The following is an 11,084-nucleotide window of genomic DNA, read 5'->3' as shown; positions in this document are numbered from 1 at the left end:
GTTATTTACTTATTTTTTTTCTTTCTAGTAGATTTTCCCCTTTTCATCTGATTTTTCTTGTGCAGCAGGACAACTATGAAAATATGTTTAAAAGAAGTGCCCGTGTTTAATCTATATCAGTTTGCTGATATAGAAGGGAGGAAGGGAAAGTCGGGAGAAAGGGAGAACAATTTAGAATACAAGGTTTTGGAAAGGTCAATGTTGAAAACTCTCTTTGCATATATCTGGAAAAATAAAATACTATTAAAAATAAAAAAGATAAAATAAATTTTTTAAAATTTGCCATTTTAATTATGGCTTCTAAGTTGAGTGAATTTAATATCACTAAAGTCACTTGATTCTGACTCATCAATATTTAACAAATCCTCCCCTTTTTTGTGCTATCTGATTGGCTAATCAGTGATCCATAACTCAGGCTATCTTGTTTGATTGTAAGATTCCCTTATAAATATAGTAGAGGACATATATACTTTTTGGTTTGTTTTTATGAAGTTTCCCAGTATGAATAAATGTCCTATAGGGAAAGAGAAGACTCTAAATGTCAGGGTTAAATACAAATGTATAAATAGGATGCAAAAATGTCTTATCAGTACATCATAGAAGTCAATATTTTATTAATGAAATTATCAAAATGCATTCTGACATACAAAAAAGGGATTAAAGTATATGTTTTTATGAGATTAGAATCAGAGTCGAGATTTAAGAGAAAATTTAGGACAAAAAGAATCTTAAATTTATAAAAGTATAAATGGATGGTATATGTAAGATAAATGTGGAAAGTATACATTAAAACCAGGAAAAACAACAATCTATTCATTTTCAGCATGGTTAGTAAACTTTTGAATTCAACTGTCTGTTCTTGGTATCCCCTGTAGGTGCTGAAAACTCTACATAGTTGAAAGAATTTTAATCTCCCTCACCACACCCTAAATTGAGCTCCTCTTTTCTGTTTCTCTTAAAAGAACCACTACTATTTTAAATCCTCAAGTTCATGACCTTAAAGTCATGCTCAATTCCTCCCTCTTAATACATACAACAAATCAGTTGTTAAGTATTGTCAATTTAACATTTCTCACATTTATCTCTCTTCACTCAAAAGTCCAGAACCTTAGTTAAGGTTCTCATCAGACTTTTCAAGAAGTAAATACAATGTCACCAAATTGATCAGATCAAGCAATCCCACTGATATTCTAAAGCCCAAAGCATGAAAAGGAGAGGAAAACTTACCTTTATAAAAATATTCATAGTAACTTTATTTTTAATAGTGAAAAACTAAATCAGTATGGTTAATGGTCAATTATGCTATATTAATATACAAGAATATTATGGTACCACAACAAAGGACACAGGGAGAACAGAAAAAAAAAAGCTGACATATACAAAATGATGCAGATAAAGTCAGCATAATAACTACATAAACATTTGCTACAAACATTTTAAAAATAACAAAGAAAATGAATCATATAGACAGATTTGGGTGGCATGATAAATTTGTTACTTTGTTAAAATTTATTTTAAAAAATTATACTTTTAATCAAACTCTTTCAAATCTTCTGTCTCTCCCTATCACTCACTGGATCCTTCTCTACTGCCTTCATATCCCACCATCTCTCTTTCAGCTTCATCACTCATCTCAAAATGCTATTGCCAAAATTAACTCTGATTTCTTAATTTCCAAATTTTATTGGTGTTTTCAGTCCCCAGTTCTTTTTAACTTCTCTGCTACATATGACATTGTTAATGAACCACCTTCTCATCCTGTTTACTCTCCTCTCTAGGTTTTTGTAATAGTACTCTCTCCAGCTCCTCCTCCTTCCTTTATGATTCCTTCTCAGTTTCTTTTCCTAGATTATCATCCACACTATGAGAACTAAAGGAGAGTATTCCCCAAGATTCGGTCTTGAGCCTTTATCTCTTTTTTCTTTACACTCATTCTTGGAAACCTCATTGGCTGTCATGGGTTTAACTGTCATATGCAGGTAACTGCCAAATATATATATATTTATAAATATATATATATATATATATATATATGTATGTATGTATGTATGTATAAAACCAGGCCCAGTCTCTCCTTTAAGCTTTAATCTTATATCACCAATTACCTATTGGAAATTTCAAACTAGATGTACCAAAGACTTTCAAGCCTAGCATGTTCAAGCCTGAACTTATCTTTCCCTTTAAACTCCTCATTTTTAAACTTTCTGTTTCTGGTAAAGCTACCATCATCCTTTTAAGTTCCCAGGTTTGTAATTACAGCAATATCTTAGACTCTCTACTCTTCCTCATCATACCATCCAACAGTTGTTAAGTCTTGCCATTTCTATCTTCATGACATCTCTCCCATTAGATCCCTTCTGCCCACTTAAAAAATAGATTATCTAGATTATTTCAAAAAGCCTCCTTATTTATTCCGTCTCATCTCTCAACACTCAGTTCATTGCATGCATTGCTGCCAAACTAATTCTCCTTAAGCACAGATCTGACCATATGACATCTCAACTCATGCTTCTTCTTGCCTCTAGAATAAAAGGCAAACTCCTCTGTTTAGCATTTAAAGCCCTCTATAATGAGACTTCTACTTCTCTTTACAGACTTGTACATTATTCTCCTCTTGTATGAGAAGATCTAGCCAAATTGCACACATCCATAAATTCCTCCCATACTCTTAACCTCTTCTTCCATTTCCTAATCTCTTACAATCCTTTTCTTCCTTTTAAGATACATTTGAAGTATGGGCTTTTTTGATTTTATGAATTCCTAATATCCTTCCTCCCCAATTACCTTAAATTTAACTACTTTGTATTCATTTGTATTTATTTGCTTTATTTTATACTATATATATTCATGTAAATGTGTGTATGTATATATATATATATATATATGTGTGTGTGTGTGTGTGTGTGTGTGTTTGGTCTCTCCCTTTTTAGAATATAAACTGGTTGTGTTTTATTCTTTGTACTTGTATCCACAACCTTGCACAGTACTTTGGCAGGAACTTAATACTCATTGATCGTTGGCAACTTTTTAAAACAATAAACTACAGAACAATTTCTGATCTGCAATGATAGAGGGAATTTCCTTCTTGGATCTCTCATCTATACTAATGAAATTTCAAGTCCTAACCAATTACATACATATATTCAATATCTAATATTCAATATATATATTTGTTTATACATAATCATATGTATATACACATATTTGCACATACAAATGCATATACAAATATATAGACATATGCATGTTATGTGTGCATATATATGTTATATACACAGTGCAACATAACTTACATATTCACATGTGGAAAAAGAAAAAGAGAAAGAGAAACAGATCTATTAGAGACTATTCAAGATTGTAGGAAAAAAAAAGCTTGGAAGTCTCTGAAAGAAAACATATTACTTTAAAACATGTTAAAGTTCTGGAATAAAATCAAATTGAATATTGCTTTACTCATGTCCACGTGGGGGAATATCCTGCTGTGGATTTCTTTATGAAGAGTTGTTAAAAATTCACACTAACTTGTTTGCAATTGGGCTAGTAAAAATTGGTTTCCCCCCCCTCCCCCCTTAAAATGGGATTCATCAGACTTCCAAGGTATCACGACAGTCCCTTTTGGGTTTGGTGGTTCTCAGTTCTCATATGATTTAAATCAGGGATTCCTAACCTAAGATTTGTGGAATAATTTCAAAGGGGTGGGTCCCTGAACTTGCGTGGGAAACGTTACATCTTTATTACACTATAACTGACTTCCTTTGTCATCCTAGGTATTTTACTCTATGTACTTAAGACAGTAAAGCCACGCCAAGTGTCTCCAGGCCGAATGCACCGTAATAAGCCTGACGTACCGGTAAGGCCCAGACCTGCGGAAAGTAGGAAATCTGGGGAGGATGGGGAGTGGGAGTTTTCTTATTACCCATAATCCTTTTCCTGGACTTCCGGGTGAGGCCGGGCAGCAGACAAATGGAAGCAGGTCTGTCCCCGCCCCCACCCCACTCCCGAGGAAGCGCTATCTCGCAGTTTGGGACGGCAGGCGCGGGGAGGGGATATCCTCCTAGCCTCAGCCTCCCTCTGCTGTCCGTGCCCCAAAGCCTCTCCATTTCGGAGGGGTTTTGGAAATGTGGTGGCACCGACTTGTTTCACCGGATGGCTGGGAGTAGGGTTGTATGCCAGGAGGAAAGACGAGGGAAGAAGAGACTCCCGGAATCCAGAGCCTCCATGATTTTTTTTTTTCGGGGGCGGGGTTTAGGGAGAGACTAGGGGTCGTCCCGCGTCTAGAAGCGAGCGATTCCACGCACTCACCGGCAGGGGTCGTCGCGTCAACGCTTCTCCCTCATCCCGGAAGGGGGCGCGCGGTGGTGCCGCTTCGTCTCGGGGAAGGGGAAGCCTACTTCTCTTCCTCACCCAATCGACTTCCGGTCCTGTGGCAGTTACTTCCGGGGGCTCGTAGCGCCTCCTCCGGGAGGCTGACAGTCGCTCTTGTGCCGCTACTGATGCAGCTTGGATCCGGAGCCCCTGCAGAGCCTTTGAATGGGGAGGCTCCTCCTGGGTTTCGGGAGATGCTCGGGGACGACTCCGGATCCCAGGAATATGAAGCGAAGGGTGCCGAAGCTTCCGCGTTGCCACCGCCGCCTGCCATAGACTTCCCCCAGGAAGGGTCGGATATTCGATACGACGGTGAGCGGACCTGGGCAAGCCCCTAGGCCCGGGGATCCGGGGCATTGGGGACCCCGTCGTTCCGCGGCGATGGGAAGGGATAAAAACAACACAGAGCATAATTCCAATTAGCCGAAGCAAATTTTCTGCACTTCTCCCCAGCCCCTGGCACGGGAGAACTTTAGTCATTATTTGTTAAGCTGAATGCTTTTTTTCTCCCAAGTGTACTGCATGCTTCCTTCCCTGTTCTCTCTCACACACAACCCTCCACCTATCCACACACTTCTCTGCCCTGTCAGACACGACTCAGTTTGTGCGCTTGTCCTAGAGGTTCAGGTGACAGCTTGAGATCAAGGAACCAGGCAAATTGATCTGTGCAAAATTCATCGCCCTTTGGAGACCACAAATGCGATATGTTTTCACTTTGAATGAATGAAAACACACTTGTTACTGCTGAGGTAAAAGATCAGTAAAGTTGTTTGTTTGTTTTTTAACAGTGATGATGTATCTAAGCCAAAGATGCCAAAGCATCTTAGGATAGCAGCCAAGTTTTATTATTGAGTTCATATTGTCGTTTGCTTCCTTGACAATGATGTAACTAGAGATTGCTTAGAGCGATACAAAACATAAATCACTCAGTTTTTTATCAGTTGTAAAGTGCTATCAGATATAAATATTGGGCTTTGTGCCAGGAGCTATGGGTTTTTCATAGTTTTAAACACACCTTGTCTCAAGAAATTTATAATCCAGAGAAGAAAGATGGCAAACCTTTTCAGATGTAACATGGAGACAGCAAATCTTTTCAATAGAGTATTTAAGGGGGATTAGAGAATTCAACTGAAAATTGAATGAGTTCAAATTAGGTAGTTTAAAAAATGATATATCTTATAATTAGCAGTTGTCAGTTCCTATGCTTTTAGTTGGCATTTGGAATGAAGAACATTGGCCCGAGTTTTACCGAAATTTAAATAAAATGCTTATGTAGAATATGTCAAATTTTGTATAGTCTAAGACATTTTTATAGTTTAAATGTCATGTATACAAATGTAAAAATAAAAAATTCAGTTATTTTTATATCTATTTATAAGCAGTTAATGCAGGAAACATAAATGACTTATCCCAAGTTGATAAGAGTAACATGTCTTAAAATGATATTAGTATATAACACTTTTATATAATTTCTTCACCCATAAAAGAAAATAAAAGAGAATATGCACATTATACTTGGCATTTAAGTGGGAATCAGAATGGTATAGTGGAAAGAGTAATGGGTATGTAGTCATAGAAGTTGAAATTTGATGTGGCTCTTATATTACCTGTGTGACCTTACTCTGGATTTCATTTTCTAGTGGGCAAAATAAAAGAATTTGACTAGATGTTCTCCAGGCTATTTAATACTTTACATCTATAATTCATTTGTTCCCATTTATAAAAGGGAAAATTACAAAATTTATCTTCATTTTTAATGGACAAGTAAAATGACAAGTTTAAATGAATTTGCAAAAAAATGTAAAGCCTTCAATAATCCAAGAAAGAGATTTATCCGTAAACATGTAAATTTACCTTGTCTGTAGTCTTGTGATAAGGTTTTCTGTGAATTCAAGATTACTCCTGAAAGGAGTAAACAACATGATCTTGTAAAAAAAACTTTCTTGTTAGGCTGGTTATTATAATACTGTTTACATAGAACCTGTTCCTTTTGAGAGTTTCATAATGTACATAAATATCCTTTTGAAAATTTGTACTCTAGAAAATAAAGACAAGGCAAGAGGTGTTTTTCTATTTTTTTTTTTTTAAATGAAGAAACTGATACAGGAAAGTTAAATGGCTTATCCCAAGTTATTTAATAAAAGAATAATGCATTATATTAGTTTTCCCCACTTTTCTCAGGCTGCTTTAATCTGCTGATTCACTTAAGAACTATAATGTGGATTTTTGTTAATATTAATAAGGGCAATAATAAACTCCTTGATTTCCTATATTTGTGTTGAATCTCATATCTTTAGAGTTATTAGGAACCTTAGTGGTCATTTAGTCCATCTCTCATTTGTAACATCAAAGTAACCTAGCTTTGAAGTTAGCCCAAACACAATAGATACTATGATTCTGTCTTTACTACTGAGAATCATAATAGTGACACTTTAAGAAATATTACCTTTCCATAATAACAGTTTATATAGCAGTTTAAGGCCTTAAAAGCATTTTTTCCAGACTGGTGTAAGAGGAATATATATATATATATATATATATATATATATATATATATATATATATATATATATATATATATATATTTCATTATCCTCCCTTTTTACAGATAAGGAAATTTAGAGATTCATAAAGGTTAAGTAAGTACTTACCCACTGTCACACAGGTACTAAGTTGCAGAGCTGCTGGGTCTCGAGCCTTAGACTTAAAAATCTAGTATTCCTCCCACTATCCTATAATGCTTCATAATAAGAGTTTAAAATTAGTCAGGACTTTTTCATGAACTCATTTGGCTTTCACAATAATCCTGTGAAAATATTTCAGAGAGGAAATTGAAACTCAGCAAGGTTAAGTAGTATACTAAGTGGCAAAGCTGTTTCATTTTTTCCCTCAACTTTTACTTAGATTGTCCCTGCTTTTTCTCTCCCTTCTACCTCAGATTGTTTCTACCTTCTTATCCTCAGAACTCATTTCTTTCCTGCATCACAAGGAAACCTTTGTCTTCTCTTCCCTTTAATGATTATCAATAAGTTCTTTCATTTCCTTGATATTTGCTTCTTAACATCCTGCCAGGCTGATTTTGGTTCTTATGACTCCACTAAAAAAATCTAGTCTCATTTTCAGTCTTTATCCTTTTCAGTCTTCCCCTTTTGAGTCTTTCTTTACATTGTTAACAGCTTAATCTATCTTATGTACAAATCTGATCTTGTTATTCCTTAAAACTCTTACATAAAATCTAAAAAAACCTTTTTAGCCTATCATTTAAAGTTCTCCAGAGTTTGGCTTTTTAGCCTCATCTCTCACTATTTCTCATATTCTGTGCTCCAGCCAAATTGGATTACTTGTGCCTCTCTCATCCCTACTTCTCTTTTTTGGTTAAGCCTTTGATATGCCTAGAATGTCTACTATGCCTTTTTCCTAGACTTTATTCTGATCCGCCAGCCCATATGCCACTTACTTCATAAAGATTCCTGATTCCTTCACAAGCAGTTCCCCCCTCTCATACACATACACACATACACTTCCCCTCCAGTATTTATTCTGGATTCTGAATATTAGCATCATAAGCCCAGAGTTCTAATGGACTCAGAGGCCATCTAGTCCAAAACCCTCACTTTTTATATGTGGAAGCTAAGGCCTAGGAAGGTTAAGGGAATTGAATGAAGTCATATGGGCAGTATCAGGTGGGGTTTGGACTCACGTCCTCTAACTCCAGATTCTTTCACTGTACCTCATACAGTAAAATTGAGTTTGATTATTGTTGGAGAGATTTTATGGGAATAATACAGGACTCCAGTCATAAGACTTTACTTGCTAGCTCATTGACTCCAAGACTTTTTGCACCTTAGATTTTTTTTAATTTGTAAAATAGGGATAATTATACTTACAATAGTTATTTCTATGTTGTTTTACAAGGAAAGTATATTGTAAACAGTGAACTGTTGATATTTATTAAATGTATTGTTTCTCTGTTACTGAGTTCTTTGAAAGCAAGGGTTGTTTTTAATTTAATCTGTATCTTGTTCAGGATGCGCTTTATACATAGTAGTAGACACATGTACATGCTTACAATAATAGAGTTATAAAATATCGGAAATGGGAGAGACTTTAGAAGTCAGGATCAATCCCTTCATCTTACAGATGAGGAAGTTGGAATTGAAGAGACTGATGGTGATAGGTTAAGGAGCAGAGACTGATTTTGAGCCTGGATCTCAAATCTAAGACTAATTCAGGGCTCTTTCAATATGGTACTGATTTGGATTAAAAACTGTCTTCACTAAGGTTACCAATGACCTTTTAGTGAAATCCAATGCTATCTTTGTAATTCTTATTTTTCTGAACCTCTCGATTGCATTTGACTCCATTAACTATGCCTAGTTTCTTAAGCTTTCTTTTTTCTTTTAACATTTGTCCTGTTTTTTCTTCCTCCACATTATTTTACTCAATTTTCTTATCCACTAACCATTCCTCTTAGACTTTCTCTTCTTTTCTCTTAATATACTTAAGTCATTTAAGATTATCACTCTGTAGTCTCAACAAGTGTATTTAAATGTCAAAATCTCCACCCCATGTACATGTTGCATCTAGGGTCCTTTCTTATTTTGCCATTAGTATGCAGGACATTTTCACTTGATTGTCTTATTAACATCTGACATGTTGAAAATGGAATTCATCTTCCATTTACAATTATCAATTCCTACTTTCTCTTTGTTATTATCACTGGCACCATCCTCAGTTTCCCAAGCTTGAAATCATGATTTAAATCATTTCTAAAACTTGGAATTTTTTCCTATGCTGTATCTTTGCATCTGATCCTTTATCTCTATAGCTAGCATATTTACCCTATTTATGAACTGTTGCAATAACTTCCTAAATTGTATCCCACTCTAATCTCTAATCCCACCAAAACATTTAACATAGCTGCTAGAACAACTGTACTCATATATACTTTATTATTTTGCTTCCCCATTTAGGAATTTATAGTGGCTGTCTGTGGTTTGTTATATGAAATAAAAACTTTTCTGCTTGGTGTTCAAGACCTTCCATCAAATTGTTCTGTTCCCCAGTCACACCAACTTTATTTCTTATGTATTTCTCAACATGGAATTATCATTGTAGCTAAGCAAATTTGTTTACCATCTCCCCACTTAATTGTTGTTGCCCTTGTGCCTCTGCTCATGTTATACTTTATTCCACTCCTTTCTCCCTTACATGCTCTCCTACTTCTCTGCAAAGCTTTATGCTTTTGTTAGAATGCAGCTTAAAACTCTGCCAGGGAATTTTACATTATTTAATTTCACTCTACTCTGCATTTTTTTGTTCTTGCCTCCAGCCTTGTGTTTAATAATGTGTGCATTATTATTCTCTCACACTTGAATTTTTATTGTACAGGAAACCCTTACAATTTATTTAAAATAGGTATTCTTTTTTTTTTTTTTTTTTTTTAAATTTTAGAATCGGATGTTCCTGCAGAACTCCAGGCTGTGAGAGGACCTCTTCCACACTCGACTTTTCCTTCTGCAGTTGCAAACCAATTATTGCTTGTTTCTTTGTTAGAGCACTTAAGCCATGTGCATGAACCAGACCCCCATCGTTCAAGACAAGTGTTCACATGTTAGTAAGAATCAACCAACCTCATTTACTCTAGTTTATAAAAACTAGATAACTTGTTGTTTGTGTGTTAAAGGCTTGATAAGTAAGTGGTATTTAGAAAATTAGGTGTTCAGTAAGGATGGGGAATCTAAGAAAGAAATATGTGACTACTCTTAATCTTTAAACTCATTCTCTGTTTTTGTTTTCCAACCATTTATTATATGTAATTGTGAAATCTAGCATTCTTTTTGTAACATAAAAGAATAATACTTAAAATCTTGAACAAAATCTTGTATTACAACTATGTACTCAAAAATCATTCATTTGTATTTATAATACTAATTCATACATTGCTAGGATGTCTCTTGTGGATGAACAAACAAGCATATATTTTTAAAAACTTTTAAAAACATGCTAAGTTACTTGAAAATATACTTGAAGAGTAGGTTAAAACCAACTAAATAATTTGTTTCATTTGTAGAAGTTATAGAGTATAGAGGAAGGAAAAAAGGAGATAGGTTGTTAATGTCCTAATTAAAATTTACTTTCTGGGGAATGGCCAAAGACAAGAATTTATTTTATTATGATTTTAAGGGTTTACAAAACTAAACGAATGTGCTAATTGTTCTCTTAAGGAACATTAGTTGTAGCTGTTAGAAAAATGTGGGTTATGTGTATGTGATTGCACACACATATATGTATGTATACATAGTTTTATATTTGTATATGTGCATATATGTGTACTTTATGTATGTATCTACCCACTCTAAACACATACACATTATCTCTGTGCCTTTTCTCTAAAAGTAATAATTCACATTTATATAGTTATTTAAGATTTGGAAGATGCTTTCTATCTAGAAAGAGTTAAAAGTTTTGTTTCTTTATGCCATTATTGTCAAAATTTCTATTAAAATAATTATTTTTTCTGCATTTTTTTGTAGTACTTTGTCAGACTTTTACCAAAATGGGGCTGTTATCTTCCTTTGCCTGCAGTGAAGAATTTAGTTCTTTGAGACTGCATCACAACAAAGCTATTACTGAATTAATGAGAATAGCTAAGCAGAGAGTTTTTGAGGTAATTTTTGCACTCCTAATTCCTTTTATTATAATAGAGTATTTGAATT

At 34.7% G+C, this 11,084-nt stretch overlaps 1 protein-coding gene across 1 annotated transcript in view; it reads left to right on the top strand.

The window, feature by feature from the left end:
* Positions 1-3,975: 3,975 nt before the first annotated feature.
* EIF2AK1 (eukaryotic translation initiation factor 2 alpha kinase 1) overlaps positions 3,976-11,084 on the top strand; it is a 37,357-nt gene continuing 30,248 nt past the window's right edge. Inside the window, exons 1-3 of the mRNA XM_003761460.4 lie at positions 3,976-4,677; positions 9,820-9,978; positions 10,902-11,035. Coding sequence (XP_003761508.2) covers positions 4,167-4,677; positions 9,820-9,978; positions 10,902-11,035 — 804 coding nt within the window. The 5' untranslated portion in view covers positions 3,976-4,166. The remainder of the gene's footprint in view (positions 4,678-9,819; positions 9,979-10,901; positions 11,036-11,084) is intronic.

Source organism: Sarcophilus harrisii, chromosome 1, assembly GCF_902635505.1.
Source record: "Sarcophilus harrisii chromosome 1, mSarHar1.11, whole genome shotgun sequence".
NCBI classification, from domain to species: Eukaryota; Metazoa; Chordata; class Mammalia; order Dasyuromorphia; family Dasyuridae; genus Sarcophilus; species Sarcophilus harrisii.
Note: the sequence above shows the minus strand (reverse complement) of the source record. Positions and strands in the feature narration are given on the sequence as shown.